Consider the following 15,364-nt stretch of genomic DNA (forward strand, 5'->3'; position numbering starts at 1 on the left):
GTCCTCTACTGCTCTACCCGATCACATCATTACTTCTCTTCTTCAAGATGATAATCTTGGTGGATCCTCCGAATCTGAGATCTTTCCCATGCTCATTGTCACAACTACATTGAAAACATCCTTACGGATGAAGCCGGTATGACATTCATTCTAGAATCTCGTGGTCATATGACGAAGCGTGCTCTGATCTCTTGATAGTTCCCCATGCTCTTTCTGATCAGTATGCAGTATTCTTGATCGTTAAACTCATTATTCGATACCGGCAATCGCCCTGGTGAAACGTGACGCAGGGTCCCGACTCCGGCCCAGCCCGATTCTAGCGCTGAGATTGAAAGGATATACTCCGTCTTACTTACGTTGCAGTAGACCAATATCACCGGTACTGGAAGCTTCGGATGCTTTGTACGGTCCACCCGTGGGTTAAGCTATCTGATGGAACCCATTAACCCGGACCTTCGAGCCCGAGAAATATCATACATTCTAAGCCAATTCCGATGGTGACAAAAGGGCAGAGAGGGTAGAAGTTCTTGTTTAAGCTTCATACTGCATCAGTGACGGCCGGAGATCGAGCCGATTGAGTGACCACATGGGCTTCGATCCGTCCCCGAAGACCTTCCAAGATCCAGCCACTTCCACCAGCCTCTGACTTCCTATGCTCTTCTCAGTGCAGCCAAGCTGCCTGAGCCACTCCTCGCCACTCCATCGGTCGGGCCGCGGTTGGCGTTGTTCCTTGATGCTGGCCGATATCCCCTGCTGCGCCGTCGGGAACCCAACAGCCAATGTTGGTTGCAGTCAGCGCCCTTTTCAGCTGTCGAGGTTGCGGAGACGCTGCTCGGCAACAGCGTCATTGGCGACTCTCGTCCTCACGATGGCCCCGCTGGTCAACACCAAGAGATCCGTCTTGCTGCGAGGTCCGCACTGGCTTGAAAGCTCCATGGGTTCATTGGCACAGAGGCCGGGCGGACTGAACTGGGACGGCTGTCGATAGCCACCATGACTGTAGGTCGCTCAGTTGAATTGTCAAGCGCGACAAGTTGGTGGCTGCTGGGGATTAACGCCCATGCCTGGATGCTAGTTAGACTAGTGTAAAGCAGACCGGACCCATCGCTTCGACCACGGACCACGTCTTTAGCCGTGGAGCGCAGAGAAGCCTGTCAGGTCGTCTATCCCTCCTGAAGCTCAAACCGCGGCAGGCACAAAGTTCCTGATATCCATGGTGTCGTTGTCGACTCTTCGTTTCGCTTGCGGTGCGGTTTTGTTTATCTCGCCGTTTCCGTTCCTATCGATAACCCTAAATCCAGCGTATCCCGGAGGCTTGCGGGGAACCACTTCGTCCCGCTGCCAGTTATAATAATATAAACAATCCTCCGAATCGCGCAACCCTAGTGCGCACCGGGACTCTCTGCGGCGATTCTGTTCAGGCGCAGGGAACGGTCTACATCCTCCCAACCTCTCCATCTGCTAGGCGCTGTTGGGTTCACAGGAGGCTTGATTGAAGCAGTTGGGATACGATGACAGGGCCATACTGGCTATGACAACCGAAGCCACCATCTCACCCATGGTCTCCCATCCCCAGGTTCTGGGTCGCTCTACCCCGATGCCTCCGCAGGCGCTGTCGTCCCGTCATACTCATACTAGACGCCATCGCTATGGCCGTTCGCATCACGGAGGATCCTCGTACCAGCCCCAGAACGAATTTCCTATTTTCACTCATACGGGGGATGTGGAAATCATCATCAGCGCCGGTGGACAGGAACGGAGATATTTGTTGCATCGTTTGATACTGGCTCAGTGTTCGGGCTTTTTCGAAGCCAGCACCAGCGAAGAATGGTCGCGCACACAGGCGCAGCCGGTGACCCAGACATCATCGCGAACAGAACAGCAACTGCCCTGTATAGACGAAGATGATCCACAAAGTGCAGCACCATTGCATGCAAATCAAGGGTCTGCAACTGGGTCTGGGGTGTCGGGAAAGAAGAGATGGAGATATGAGCTAGACTGGGAAAATAGAGAGGAAGATGAAGAACCGATCTTGGTCCAGAAGGTATGTTAAGGATTTGCCGATACAGTCTCTAGATGTGACTGACTCGTCATTTCTCGATACAGGCCCCAAGCTCTACGACCGTCTTCGGAGGTGACTTTGCTCCTCCTCCTCCCTCAACGACCAAACCATCAGCACCGCAGGCAGGTTTCTTTCGGTCCATGGCCAACCTGGCAGGCATGCAGTCCACTTTACGCCTTCCTAACAATGCTGTCGAAGAAGCTCCGGTTGATCCCCTCATTAGAGACTACGACAATCTCTTCAGAATATTCTATAATTACCCTCCGGTGTTGAACAGTATGAATATAGCTTCTGCATATGCAGAATGCAAGGCCCTATTGGGTTTAGCTGACATGTACGATGCCCTTCCGGTTACTGGATCTAGGGTGGACCATCATCTTCTGCGCTTCGGATCGCGACTATTTAAGCAGATCGCCAAATATCCACCTAGTTATCTGAAGCTCGGATATCTGGCGCGAAGTCGCATCATATTCTCCGAAGCTCTTATCCACGTCGTGGGCCAGTGGCCAGCAGCCCTCCCTCACCTCCGAGAGGCGCCCTATTCCCCGATTCCGGACTCAGTGCTCGACCTGATTGAAGATAAGGTCGATGACTTGGAGGAACTGAAGGCGCGGGTAGAGTCGAAGCTCTTTCGCCTCAGTTTGACCACCTCTCGAGGCGAGCGCGTCAGCCCGGCTAATGCTTACCTTGACTGGCTTGCGGTATCCTTGTTTCGACAATGGCTAGTTGAAAACACGACGCCGCCACCAGCGCCCATCCTCAAGAACTCTGCGCAAAATGCCAATGCAGGGAATGCCAATAGTACGAATCAAAACACCACTGCTGCAGCACCGAGATCCGCACCGACGCAGCCACCTTTCAACCCTGGCCGGGTCTACCGTCTCTTAGGCTCATCTTCAAGCCAAGCTTACCTCCCTCGTGACGAACTCAAGCGATTTCTGAAGCTTCACCCAGGCTCCTCTTCGTCAGATTCATTCTATTCCCGTGACAACCTCAAACGTTTTGAGCGGAAGATGGAGGAGATCAAACGCCTGGCAAGAGAAATCGTCAAGCCGCTCATGCGCAATTTCCTGGAGCTGGATCTCCGAGGCAACGATGGCGGAGGGAGTTCAGGAGGCAGCGGTGTCGGTGATGGCGGGTTGGGAGGACTGCCCTACTTGACCTGCACGAAAATTGACGACCAAGACCTTCCATGGGACTGATTGAACACGGCCGACAATACGAATTTATAACCTTTTTATGACCTGATGGGCGGGGACCACCCACCTAACCCAATTTTAGTATACAATCATCTAGGAGCCAACGGGCTTCTTCCTTCCAAGCCTCTAACCTGAACCTGCACGCAGAGTTCTTCAAGGGGAATATCTTCCTTTCTGCTTTCTCCCCTCTACTTGATTTATTGCTTAACGTCACGCCCCCGTCACTGCGCATTTATATACTCTGCAATGCTTTTATTATCACGAGTCCACGAAGCTATGATATCCCGTCTCATTTCATCGCATATGTTGCCCTTTTCTTTTTTCTGTTTCAGGGTTGAATGTCTATTTTTCTCTATTTGGAAATGTCGCTCCCAAGGCAAAAGGAGGGGGAAACCTATATACCTGTACGTAACGGAGCCCGGCAGGTTGTTTTGTCCTGTCTTCCCATTCCCTTACTCCCTTAATGTCTTTATCTTATCTTCCTGGATATGATACTCTTTGAAAGAGTCATCAATGTGATTTACTATTCTTATACATATACAATGGTAACTGTGAGAGTATGTGTTGGATATTCAAATAATTTTAACTATAAACACTCCGAATTCGGCCCCTAACATTCTGTTCACGGGAGTTTCCTGGGTATTTTTTTCGCTCAATTTTTTTTTATTTGACTTTTTTGAAGGATATGTTATAGTTGAAGATGTTTCTGCGATAGGAAAGCACCAAAATTAGGAATATAGCTCAGGTACTGTCCATTTTATGGACCGAGCTGGGAGTGCCTCCGTGAGAGGGCAGATCCTGTACTTGCGTAACTTCAATTGCTGAGTTGAATTTTTATATTGTACATCATCTAGCTATGGTACAGAACACTACTCATTATCTCCTTTTTGCTCTCCTTTGTATGTACATAAGGCTAGAGACCGAGAAGAATAATTCCTCTCACGCCTTAGTTCCTCCAATAGTTTCAATTCCGCCCATGAATGTCCTCAGAACCTCTGGAATGACGACAACTCCGTTCTCCGCATCCCATCCATTCTCCAGAATAGCTGCAATCACACGCGGCACCGCCATTGCAGTTCCATTGACCGTGTGCGGGAATCGCGCCTCCTTGATCGCGCCTCCCCGGGCTCTTGTTCCCAGTCGTCGACTCTGGTAGTCCGTGCAGATAGAGGCAGATGTCACTTCTCCCCAGGCAGTTTCGAGATCGGAGTTCCGGAATCGAGATGGGAAGAGTGCTTCAATATCGCGCTTGCGGTTGGCGCTGGCGCCTAGGTCGGTGCTGGGCATCTCAAGAATGCGGCAGGGGAGGCCCAGGGAGGTCAGGATCTCGGTCTGGATGTCGAGGAGTTCGGAGAAGAGGGTCTCGGAGGAAGCAGTGGGGGACGATGCAGTTGTAGTCTCGGGGATGTTGTCTGCCCAACCGAAGAGTTCTACTTTTGTGAACTCATGGACGCGATAGAGTCCCTTGGTGTCGACACCGCGGGCTCCAGCCTCAGCGCGATAGCATCGACTCGCGCCTACCAGCTTGATGGGCAATTCCGATGCGTCAATGTCACGCCCAGCGTACATCGCCGCGAGAGGGATCTCCGCCGTAGCAGTGAGCGAACGCTGCGGCTTGCTCTTGTCCTTCTCACTTTGTTCGATAGCCCAGATCTGCTGCTCATTGTTCTGGTCGCGAGGTTGGAATCCGCATGCTTCGGCGATGTAGGAGTAAACGATGGATGGTGGGGACACAACTCGCCAGCCACGACGACGAGCGACACTCAGTGCGTATTGTACCAATGCATGTTCGAGCAGAGCGCCTTCGTTCGTGAGGAAGTACCATCCCCAGCCCGTCGAAGTCGCAGAGCTGGTGAAATCAATAAGACCAAGGTCGGATCCGATATCGACGTGAGAACGGGACGATTCGCGTTTGTTCACCCACGATGGAGGAGATGCTGGGTCATAGTTAATATAAGAAACCAGCTTCGGGTCATCCCCGACAGGTGTTTCGCTGGATGACAGATTCGGTAGAGATAGCGCCAGCCGTTGGATCTCATCGACATAGTCCTCCTTCTGCGTCGTCATGGTCTGGGATTCCTCCTTGAGCTTCTGCGCTTCTTGACGAAGCGCTGCTAGCTCCTTGCTCGCACTGGGATCTTTATTCTCTCCATCCTGCGCAATGGTGCGGGCAAGCTTCGCTATTGACTTTTCCAACTGCTTGATTCGGGATCTGGGCGCTTGGAGATCGTGATCGAGTCGTCGTGTTTCATCGGAGAGCCGTTGAATCCGCGATGGGTATTCTGCATGGGACGCATAGTTGCGCTCAATGCAATTCTTCGCATACAGTTCTGCGTTCTGGCGAATGTGCTTGACGTCTGGGACTGGCTTCGGTGCTGTTGGCGGTCGAGGCACGTCGCTCCGCCGCGACGAGGAGGTGAAATTGCGCCGTAGAGAACGGCTCAGGCCATGGCGTGATTGGCATTGGAGACAGATATATGGAGCCCGGGAGGCGGCCATTGGAGATCTGTCTGATTGACGATGCTGAGTCGTATGGAGGAGGTGAACAGGAAATCCGGGAGTCGTACGGGAGGAAGTTCGTCGGAGTTGAAGCTTAACCTCCGACTTCAATGCTGGTGGAGCTTCCCAACCGAACTATGAAGGAAAGCATTTATTTACCCGGACTCACACCAGTATAGCTGTAGAATAGCATTCGAATTATTATTATATTCGCCTTCTGACACTTCATGGATTGTCTCCTTGATTGAATATGAATCATATTTTGCTAACAGATTACTATAGCGAGATGTAACAAAGTTTTGCGAGAGAAGAGTATGACCAAATAAACAAGCTTCTTGCGTATTGCGCATTGAAGGTGCAAACAATATCATATTCATCAAACCGAAATACCACGTATTCATTTCTCATAAATTCCCTTGTCGATCGGGCTGTATTCATATTCAGGCCGTTTTATACTCATGCCCAGCACAACCTCAGCGTTGAACCGCGCGGAAATTAGAAACCCAGCTTGTGCTTCTTGATGCGCGCTCCAACGCCCAGAATCACCAGCACAGAAGCAACTAGGACGGCCCAGAGCTGGATGCCCAAGACGGCCTGATTATAAGTAGTCTGCGTCGCCGCTGCGACCGTCGCAAGCTCCAGAACTAGCAGAAAATATCCGAAAAGGCGATGGTATTTGTAGATCTTCTTTCCCCGTTCAACGCTGCCGAGGATCTGAGACGGGAAGAAATACTGGATGATGCCGACGGATGCTTGTAGCGCAATGAGGATGTATGTCACCAGGCCCAGGATGGCATGGACCGAGGTGAATCGCGGGTGATCACCCTTGTTGATCTCAATTATGGTGAGGGCTGCGATGAAGGAGAGATTGCTGATCGCCAGCAGGCTAAAATGCACCCTCGTTCCGATCCTCTTCTGTTTGGGGGTTGCTGTTGGTTGCAAGGTAAGGATTGCCTGCACCTGAAGGAGGATTGCGGAGGAGTTAAGGAGCTTCGACAGAGTCAGTATCGACTGAGGTGAAATAAACGATAACGAAAGATACTGAGATCGACGTACCGGATGGGCAGAGAAGAAGATCAACGGGTGAGAGAAGATGCCCGACCAGACGAGGGCAACCAACTAAGCATTGATTGAGCTGTCAGTAACAGAACATCTATGGCTGAAAAATTTCTGCCATGATAAAGACTCACAATCCATATGCCAGCCTGCGCAACTGTTGCTGTTCCTAATCCGGGGTCAGTAACAGTCCCCAGGATCTAACTATCAAGGAGCATCATCCACTGTATTTGTGGATTCGGACACTGCAGACGCACCTGTAATAAGATTATGATGGATTCCGACTCCTTCCTTCTGAGTGACAGCTCCTGGAGTTCCCAGCAAAGGCTCGTCCTCTCGAGCCTCGACTGTTGTGGGATGTTGTTCTGGTATGCCTGTTGCGGAGGCCATGATGAGATGATGTCACCGGTAGAGGGCGTCTCCAGCTCGAAACTAGGACAATGCGATAGCTAGTGAGAGGAATATCCAAAACTAACAGATTCCAGAGTGACAATTACGAGAGACGAGACAGGCTTGCTCTCAACTACATCGTACGGATGATCTCAGCTCTGATGGCGAGCCGGAGGAGTTGGATTGCAAATCACCCGCTCATCCAATCGTCTCCGGCGCATTTGGCAGCGGGGTAGAAGTCTCGTCTCGTCCATCTCATCTCACTGGGCACTCCAGAACCACCTCTAGAGTCCTAATGCGGGGTTCCATCTATATCAGAAACATATCCAGGCCTTCCCAGCTTCTGGGTGGTGTCTGGATGTCTGCCACAGCTGCATCCAACCATCTCTGTTCTGCATCGCAGACTTCCGGCCGTGGAAAGCTGGGCGTGCAAACGTTGGAGGGGAGTCTGCAGACTACGCCAGATAGTGGCAGCCTCGGTCTCTTCATCGGAGCGCACACAATGAGACTAAAGATGCGAAAAGACCCGGCGCTTAACACCGACATTTCTTAAGCGTCGACCTGTCGCGCCGACCCGGAGAGCCGCAGATCAGTTCCAGACCCTGAATCGGTTCTATACTAACTTTTACTTAGGCTCTTCGCTAAGCCAAGTGATAAACGCATAACTAACCGCCACGGCCATCTGCATAATTAATTACCTAGAGTGCAGCTGAACATTATCCAGAACTGGGGGCAGTGAACTCGCTCGAGGCCGTTACCTTAGTTCAGGCACCGGTCACTGTAACCACCGGCACCGATATCGCTGTCAGGCGCACACAGCTGGTCGAACCCCAACACGACGCTGGATGCATGCCTGAGATCTGATATCCATCGCCCCGGTCTCCCAGTATGACCATCGAGCCGTTGGAGTTCGATGTCGATGGCCTCTACATCCTGGTGCGTGACCTGGGAGATACGTATCGCTTCCACTGGGGACTATATCTGGCGACCAAGCCGTGCACCGGCGACCTCTTCCACGCCGTCAACACGGTGAACAAGAACAGCTGGGCCTACGAAGTCAGACAAGACATCAATCTGATAGACTGGAGGTTCTTGGCGGCAGTGAAGGTGGGCATGATCGAGACTGAACTGCACGATGCTCTGCGCAGCAGGCTTCAGGAGATCCCTATGGGATATTCCTCCAGGTATAAAGAGGAAATGAGTTGCCGTGTCTGGGTCAAGGAATCATTGTTCGCCCTGGACAATGAGGGCTTCATCCAACTTGTCGGAAGCGTTAATGCCATCGATATGGAGGCAAAATCAGAGGCTATGAGAAACAAACTTGAAGGGAGGCGAACGATTATCAAGAGCGCCGGGAGCTTAGAATGAATCCAGAAATTTCCAAGGTGCGTAATCATCTCCATTCGAGTTGTGCAGATGAACAAAGACGGTTGATTAGGATCAAAAACTAGGCGTTATTATTGGCCGATAAGGACCTTAAAAAGTTGAGACTTCTTTGATGACGAGCAGTCAGCTCGCTGAATCACGATTCTGCCCACTATTATCCTCCTTGGTTGGTGCGATTCCCTGGGGCGATGAATCCAAGAAGAGTGCGGGGCCAGCCCGCAACACCCCCAGAAAAGCATATTGAGAGAGATAAATCGATCATTCATTCAATATCTCCCACTGTGGCTGATATTCGACGGCGCACGATTGGCGCCAGGCTTGTTGCAACAACCATACATTCCTTTGTGGAATATATTCTGCAGAAAGTGATAACACGGCCATATCGGCCATATTCTACAATTTCAACAAGGGGAAAGTGAGACCTGTGACTCCAGAGCTGAAGCATAACATCGTTCGAAAGGACTTTTCTTCTGTTCGATTGCTCTTTTTATTCTTGTTCTTCTTTGATATTTCCTATGATCAGTCTTGACGTGGAAGGAATAAAGCTATCAGGGGTCTCCTAACTTAACTGTCTAGGAAGCGTTCAGGCGAGAAAATACAACGGAGCAGGCGAGATACATTGCCAGCTACGATAACTGCCTGGAGCTGTCCTGACAGGCCTCGATGGCCACCGTGACGGAAAGGGTAAGCTACACCGGCGAGGAAGCATTTCCTAGATAGTTACATAGAGACGCCTCTATTTTAACAGTGAGAAGGATTGATGAATTGTTCTAATCTACTCTATCACTTCCACTCTATGCTATAGTTGAAGACTCCTTTACTCCTAACCTACGACTATATGAACGAACGGCGACGCCCTCGCTTCGCCAGGCTACCTATAGTTAGCTGGCACCGGAACCTCTGTCTCTTACAGCAACTCTGGCAGAAAAGCAAAGAAGAAATATGTGTTTGTTATTCTCCCTCTTTCTTTTCTTTTCCTTTTTTATAGGTAATTCAAAATGGGGGCTCTTCGACATTATAGAACTTTTTGGATGTTATATGGCTGGCTGTATGGACCTACTGTCTCAGAAGTCTTTTGCTCAGAAGAGACGAACGACGAATTTATGAATGGCTGGGAAATTGGCTAAGGCAACGGCAATACGAATCAGCTTTTTCAGCGTGAGATTTATCTTCTAGAAGAGATGGATAGGCTTCATTTGCGAAGGATTTCGGATTCGAGTTCGCAGGACACTGAAGATGGTGATTCGAAAGGTATCCGAAAGTCAAAAAGTCTATAAAACTCCCTAGACCAGACCGTGAAGGGCTTACGGCTTTGTAAGAAAAACTACGATAAGCTTGCAGCCAGTCTACTTTATACAGGTCCATGGGCGTTTGGTCTCATTGTCAAAACATTGTTTTCTCCATACTAAACACGAGAATTCACTGCAAATCTAGAGGTGGACGTTGTGAACGAGACTGCGGTTATTGTGGGAAAGCCTGAAAAATGGCTGGCAGAGCAACAGAATGCTGGGATATACGTTACAACTCTTTTTGCTTGTTATCCTATCCGAATCCTCGTAGATCTTTGACTTGTTCGGCATGGATTTGCGGCTTCTACTAGGAGTCGAGTTTCAGAATCTCCGTACAAAAATTGAAGGGAACTGATAGGTCTTGGACGAATCTAACGGGATTTATAGATCGGAATCCCAGATATTGGAGTTTCAATTAGTGCCAGGCGGTGCTAACAGCTTCAGATTTTCCTATCTAGAGAAGGAGTTTTTCACCCCCGAAGCACATCACCCTGACTATCTCAGCTCATACCTACATCAAGAAGACCATTGAAGATAGGCACACTCAGATTCATGCCCACGGCATTTTCAAGACAGGGCCCTCCTTCCCTGAGCCCGGCTGACCCCATACGATTTCCGCAGAGGAATTCTCTGGGATCAGATTCATTATGATGTTAAACAACGTACTGCTTCGTACGGACTGATGGCTACCGGGGTCTTCTTGGCAGCAGATAGCCTGGGGCGCATTGTACCCATCTGAAAAGACCTTCTCTCTGAGCAAGCCTGGGACGATCTTGTCTCCCTTAACGCCTTCTTTCACCAGCTCATTGGAAAGCTGTCGAACCCGTTCAAGTCGGATAGGCGACCCGCTCAACCAAGGAGCCTCGTCGACATATTTGTTCTCAATGAAGTGATTAGTGTGTGTTATTATTCCCGCCTCGTTTTCTCTCAAGTAGACGTTTCCTAGGGGCGAGACTTCCATCCCCAGCGAGGTCTTGCTATCCGCGATAAGGATGTGTTGGCTAGATGCCACTGAGCCGAGAGATTCGAGGGTTTTGACGGCATCATCGACTGAAGAGCTCTCTAAGCAGAGACGGAGGGCAACATGGACGGGTAGTTTCGAGCTATCTGTAGGACGGGCGCGAATGGCATTGAGACAGGTACCTACACCAGCAGTGTTGAACCCAATTTTTCCCACTATGCCTGCCTGTATCGCTCAGAAGAACAGCGTCAGTTTTAGCTCCAATACCACACTCATCCCACAGCTTCATCCATGTCTAGATCCCAACTCAAACAGAACTTTGGCACTTTACCTCCGTAACCATATAAATCGTCGGCTTCCCCACCTGCTCGACCGCCATCATGGCCAAATTCCTCTTCACCTGAGCTGTCCAGTCCCAGTTCTGCGCTAAGATCCTTTCATCATCACTCTTCTTCCACGAAATACTCGTACATCCATCCGAGAACTTTCCTAGTGCAATCTCGCTCCGGCAATTCAGAGCCACGATGTCCAGGACGTTGACGCCTGCGCCTTCTGCAATCCCCTCCATCTCCGTGTAGATATCGGGAGTGAGTTTCTGGATCGAAACACGGAATTCCTCTGCAAGGGAGAGGACAGACGGCCATGACAGTTTGGATGTGTATGCGAACATATCAGTGTAGATGGCGATTTGGGCTTTGATTTGCGAGGAGAGAGCGCGGCCATGATGAAGGCCGATCTGGGGGTTCGTTTCGTCAGAGTGGATCTGTAAATGATCTGGTTTTGAGTACTAACCTCTCGAGACGTGCCTTTGAGAGTAACGCGCGGTGGTTCAGCAAGAAGCATACTTGAAGTACGGTATTTTAATGTTGTTCGCACTGTACATATGGAACAAGGATGTGATTTCTCAGAAAATCCAGATCTCGCCAGACGAGGGGTGAGACTACGTTACGGGTAATTGCTTTATCTCGAAGAAACTAGATCCCGCCCCCTCTTCCTCCGCCGCTGATAGCGTCCTTATCAATGATGAGATATGTGGTATCAGAGCGCATCTCGGTTTCAGTTCTGCCATTCGATCGGGTATACCCTTGCATCCCCACCTTCTGCGGGGAAGCCGACATGAGCTCGTGAAGATGTCCGATCAGGGCAGGGCAGATCTGGTCTAGATGTGTGCATCTAGAGTAGGTCCTTCTTTGGAGAGCTTGTAAAGGGGTGATGTTCTGGGATCATTTCAGTTGAGGGTATAATGGTAACATGTTGTGTTTATTTGTCCGAGGCTGTTGAGCATGTTTGTTTGAAATTCCAGATGGATATCTCCTTTCTTTTCCCTCCTTTTGAGGAAAGTAATCAAAAGAGAATAGGCCACTTTTTGGTGCTGTCTCGGACTTCGTTTTGGTATTATGTTTTCGTCTATGTATATGAGAAAGTTGAGAATGACACATCCTGTACAAAGGAACATACAATGCTTACTGTTATTTTGTATGTCTACAGCGTGATTCGTCTTATTAACATGTGGAAAGTTTTGCGTGTAATGCAATAAAAACAATATATCTTTTCTGGGGAGTAGTACCAGACGCAAAGCCTTTTCATAAACACGGTACTGTTCAGGAGTGATTCAACACATGCAGTCCCCTAAATGACGCACGCTCAAAAATACAAAGACACTTTAACCAGCCTCCTTTGAGGTCAAGATCGAAAGAAAAAAAAATCCTTATCTTCAGCACCATTCTATCTCAATATTACAAACTACCGGGAATCTATCTTCGCCGTGTCTCTGATATTTGACTTGATCTACACCCCCGAATCACGATGACGGGACCATGGGGATCTCGTTGCGACATCGTCCAAAGAATACGAGTCATCTACCTCGCGTGTTTTGATAACTGGGGACAATTCCACATCGAGAGGCTTACGGGCCAAGCAGTCGTGGACCTGGAGAGGTTGACGATTGCATATATGGAATTAGGTGGTATGAGACCGGTTGCGCCCTTCGACGCGCGGATATTCATGTTTGAGATACTGGGTGTGATGCATAACATTGGTGTTCGGAATTAGAGATGGGGGTACTCTCATCTCGCCTTGGTGAGGAATTCTGTATCGAGCCTTGTGGGCAAGCGTACGGTGGGTGATTCTTATTTCTGATATTATTGTGTCTATTACTGGACAGCAACACCTCCTCTATAGGGGTTTCTGTTCAGAGATGGGAGAATTGTGCTGACTTTCTTGCCCTGCAGAACATTGCTCCAGTAGCATGTAACATTCTGACAGACAAGTCTCTCAGGAGTGATTCTGCTAGAAACAAATCAAATCGACCAACTATGACGATTCGCCATAAAAGCTCCGCCAAAACCGCAGGTACAACGTCAAGTTTGTGCTCCCCACAGAGGCCATTGGTTGCATCGTACATAATGTTACAGGACACTGCTGATTTTTGTGCATCACCACTAGGCATTATCAGTAGATCTAGAGCTTATTTCGAGGGATCCTTCTTTTCAGATAGCGCGCTCGATGGGGCTTATCCATGTGATCCGAAATCAGAATATCTTTCACTTCCTCTCCATTAAGGAAGGGTGTCTATCTCTCGCGTTCCATCTTGACGGATATGCCTCATTCTCAAAACTCCTCACTGCGTTACCATCATGCCTTGCTCTGATTGCCACCATCGAAATGAGGCAGTGTTGCCTCCGTGCTATACTTCTCTATCGCCCTGTCCTGTTGAGGGCATATGTCGAGCAGATAGATTCACAGAGGCCTTGGATGGGCGGAAATTTCTTCTATTTCTATTCACTTGATGTTATCACTTCATTTATCCATAAATAGAGAGCGTTTCTGAGGCATTATTCAGGACACCTTCATCTGAACTTAGAATCCGAATCGTGCAACGAGCCAGCCAGCCAGCCAGGTCCTTTGATAGTGGGTGATAAAGAACACAAAGGCAAGCTCGCCCATCACCGCACTGAATGCTTGGTGACTTTTGACTTACCGGTCTTATAAATCTAGTTGAAATCCTCCATATACGAACGAACGACTTTTCCTTAACTCCTTAAACCTGGGCCTTCGCTGAGATGGCCCCCAAACCTACCAATGATGGCTCTCTGCCAAAAGCCCATGGCATCACGTACGATGAGTCCGAGATGGCACTTTTCCACGCTAAGCTTTCTTATCATTCCACCATCGATGAACGTATGGCCACCAAAGACTCCAATCTAGCATCGATATCTGAACATCAAGCTCGAATCCTGAAACGCTGGGAAACGCTCAAGCAAGCCGAAAAAGAGCTCGCAGAAAATGGAAAGAGCATGTCAGCGGCTGAGAAGAAGCAACTTGCGCAATATGAATGGAGGTATAAGAGACTGGAACAGCTGGCAACAAAAAAGAGCGGAGAAGAGTTGATGGAGGATACGGTATGCACAAAGATCGTCAAATCAAGGTGCGTAAACCCGTAATAGATCAGTTCATACGTTTCAAGATTCCTAATAACCGTGACACAGACCTTGATATTTCGTGTAAAGGTGGTTTAAAACATATATCCGATGTTGCTACTCGGGAGGGTCGAATGTCCAGGGAGGCGCATGTACGGTTCAATTTCAGAGATAGGCTGAGCATAATCGATGCCCAAATAATGACAGTCACTCTTTTTTTCATCCCCAGTGGTAATAGTAATATTGAAATGAACTGATGCGAATATTCTTCCGGTGGAACGCGTAGATATCGATGTCTTCAACTAGATCGTGAGTTCGTTCCACGCCAGCCTCCTTTTTCCAGAGCCACGAGCTCCAGAGATAGACAAGCACGTCTAAAATGGTCAGATACTTATACCTGACATCATAAACAGGTATGACAGATGGCATCGGATCTTTAACAACTATCCTCAATGTCTCCTCCTCTGAGGTTGGACAAGCGCTTGATGAACATCTGCCCGTTTACCAATCATGGATCTTACTTAATTCAAACCTATCCTAGTAGACAGGCTATGACAAGGATAATTATATACCAACGCGATTGTGCCCCATTTTGCCATAGCCATCGAAGGGAATCGTCGCAGGCGCAAGTAGTCTCTCATCGATTCGTTCCAGATTCCTACTATTTGATCCTAGGAAGATGAGGCGCGATTCCCACAAATGCAACAGAAACTCCTTTTCGAGTCGCTTAGATGGAACGTAGTAGGTCGCACAGCTTTGCTGGTCACTCAGAAGGGTAACCAGCAAAAGGAAATTTGCTTATCTCGAGATACCAATGCGGCTCCGGTAGGACACAGTGTTCCAGTGAATGATTTAGAATGATTGCATATCAGAGAGAATGAGGCGGTCGCTCTTACTATCGTGTCTGTAGGGGTTATACTTAATTTTTTGTTTTATCGCCTAGGCTGGAATATACGCCACTTCGAGTTCAAATTATGCAAGTGTGCGAGTGGGCAACGATGAGCTGGCTGATAAGAGGAAATATGGTATACATCTTACTATAATGTAGCTACTTTATTGCTGGTTTTCGCAATGACTTGGTGAGGGTAAGGTATTGGATAGAT

The 15,364-nt window shown here is 49.0% G+C and overlaps 6 protein-coding genes across 6 annotated transcripts; 3 read left to right on the forward strand and 3 right to left on the reverse strand.

The window, feature by feature from the left end:
- Positions 1-1,260: 1,260 nt before the first annotated feature.
- On the forward strand, positions 1,261-3,386 carry C8Q69DRAFT_120510 (hypothetical protein). Its single transcript, XM_028625201.1, has 2 exons — positions 1,261-2,044; positions 2,107-3,386. The coding sequence occupies exons 1-2, from the start codon at positions 1,532-1,534 to the stop codon at positions 3,262-3,264; spliced, it is 1,671 nt and encodes a 556-aa protein (XP_028481369.1). The 5' UTR covers positions 1,261-1,531; the 3' UTR covers positions 3,265-3,386.
- Positions 3,387-4,007: 621 nt separating this feature from the next.
- C8Q69DRAFT_481550 (hypothetical protein) lies at positions 4,008-5,822 on the reverse strand. Its single transcript, XM_028631607.1, has one exon. The coding sequence runs from the start codon at positions 5,758-5,760 to the stop codon at positions 4,201-4,203; it is 1,560 nt and encodes a 519-aa protein (XP_028481370.1). The 5' UTR covers positions 5,761-5,822; the 3' UTR covers positions 4,008-4,200.
- Positions 5,823-6,148: 326 nt separating this feature from the next.
- Positions 6,149-7,353, reverse strand: C8Q69DRAFT_120585 (hypothetical protein). The gene is made up of 4 exons (XM_028625202.1): positions 7,074-7,353; positions 6,951-6,985; positions 6,817-6,879; positions 6,149-6,750 (listed from the first exon to the last, which is right to left on the reverse strand). Exons 1-4 carry the CDS (start codon positions 7,204-7,206, stop codon positions 6,256-6,258), a joined length of 726 nt encoding a protein of 241 aa, XP_028481371.1. The 5' UTR covers positions 7,207-7,353; the 3' UTR covers positions 6,149-6,255.
- Positions 7,354-7,926: 573 nt separating this feature from the next.
- On the forward strand, positions 7,927-8,650 carry C8Q69DRAFT_120625 (hypothetical protein). The gene has a single exon (XM_028625203.1). The coding sequence runs from the start codon at positions 8,095-8,097 to the stop codon at positions 8,572-8,574; it is 480 nt and encodes a 159-aa protein (XP_028481372.1). The 5' UTR covers positions 7,927-8,094; the 3' UTR covers positions 8,575-8,650.
- A 1,772-nt stretch (positions 8,651-10,422) lies between these two features.
- C8Q69DRAFT_120726 (putative acyl-CoA:6-aminopenicillanic-acid-acyltransferase) lies at positions 10,423-11,877 on the reverse strand. Its single transcript, XM_028625204.1, has 3 exons — positions 11,635-11,877; positions 11,174-11,578; positions 10,423-11,067 (listed from the first exon to the last, which is right to left on the reverse strand). The coding sequence occupies exons 1-3, from the start codon at positions 11,683-11,685 to the stop codon at positions 10,432-10,434; spliced, it is 1,092 nt and encodes a 363-aa protein (XP_028481373.1). The 5' UTR covers positions 11,686-11,877; the 3' UTR covers positions 10,423-10,431.
- Positions 11,878-13,744: 1,867 nt separating this feature from the next.
- On the forward strand, positions 13,745-14,418 carry C8Q69DRAFT_120747 (hypothetical protein). The gene is made up of 2 exons (XM_028625205.1): positions 13,745-13,774; positions 13,840-14,418. Exon 2 carries the CDS (start codon positions 13,905-13,907, stop codon positions 14,283-14,285), a length of 381 nt encoding a protein of 126 aa, XP_028481374.1. The 5' UTR covers positions 13,745-13,774; positions 13,840-13,904; the 3' UTR covers positions 14,286-14,418.
- Positions 14,419-15,364: the final 946 nt, after the last annotated feature.

The sequence above is a fragment of the Paecilomyces variotii genome (assembly GCF_004022145.1).
Source record: "Paecilomyces variotii strain CBS 101075 chromosome Unknown C8Q69scaffold_17, whole genome shotgun sequence".
Lineage (NCBI taxonomy): Eukaryota > Fungi > Ascomycota > Eurotiomycetes > Eurotiales > Thermoascaceae > Paecilomyces > Paecilomyces variotii.

Excerpts from the sequence above, each read along its gene's own strand:
- C8Q69DRAFT_120510 (XM_028625201.1), top strand. The coding sequence starts at position 1,532 with ATGACAACCGAAGCCACCATCTCACCCATGGTCTCCCATCCCCAGGTT. Across the intron at positions 2,045-2,106 it reads AACCGATCTTGGTCCAGAAG|GCCCCAAGCTCTACGACCGT; the intron begins GTATGTTAAGGA and ends TTCTCGATACAG.
- C8Q69DRAFT_481550 (XM_028631607.1), bottom strand. The coding sequence starts at position 5,760 with ATGGCCGCCTCCCGGGCTCCATATATCTGTCTCCAATGCCAATCACGC.
- C8Q69DRAFT_120585 (XM_028625202.1), bottom strand. The coding sequence starts at position 7,206 with ATGGCCTCCGCAACAGGCATACCAGAACAACATCCCACAACAGTCGAG. Across the intron at positions 6,986-7,073 it reads CCATCATAATCTTATTACAG|GAACAGCAACAGTTGCGCAG; the intron begins GTGCGTCTGCAG and ends ACCCCGGATTAG. Across the intron at positions 6,751-6,816 it reads TCTTCTTCTCTGCCCATCCG|CTCCTTAACTCCTCCGCAAT; the intron begins GTACGTCGATCT and ends ACTCTGTCGAAG.
- C8Q69DRAFT_120625 (XM_028625203.1), top strand. The coding sequence starts at position 8,095 with ATGACCATCGAGCCGTTGGAGTTCGATGTCGATGGCCTCTACATCCTG.
- C8Q69DRAFT_120726 (XM_028625204.1), bottom strand. The coding sequence starts at position 11,685 with ATGCTTCTTGCTGAACCACCGCGCGTTACTCTCAAAGGCACGTCTCGA. Across the intron at positions 11,579-11,634 it reads TCAAAGGCACGTCTCGAGAG|ATCGGCCTTCATCATGGCCG; the intron begins GTTAGTACTCAA and ends ACGAACCCCCAG. Across the intron at positions 11,068-11,173 it reads CGATTTATATGGTTACGGAG|GCAGGCATAGTGGGAAAAAT; the intron begins GTAAAGTGCCAA and ends TGAGCGATACAG.
- C8Q69DRAFT_120747 (XM_028625205.1), top strand. The coding sequence starts at position 13,905 with ATGGCCCCCAAACCTACCAATGATGGCTCTCTGCCAAAAGCCCATGGC.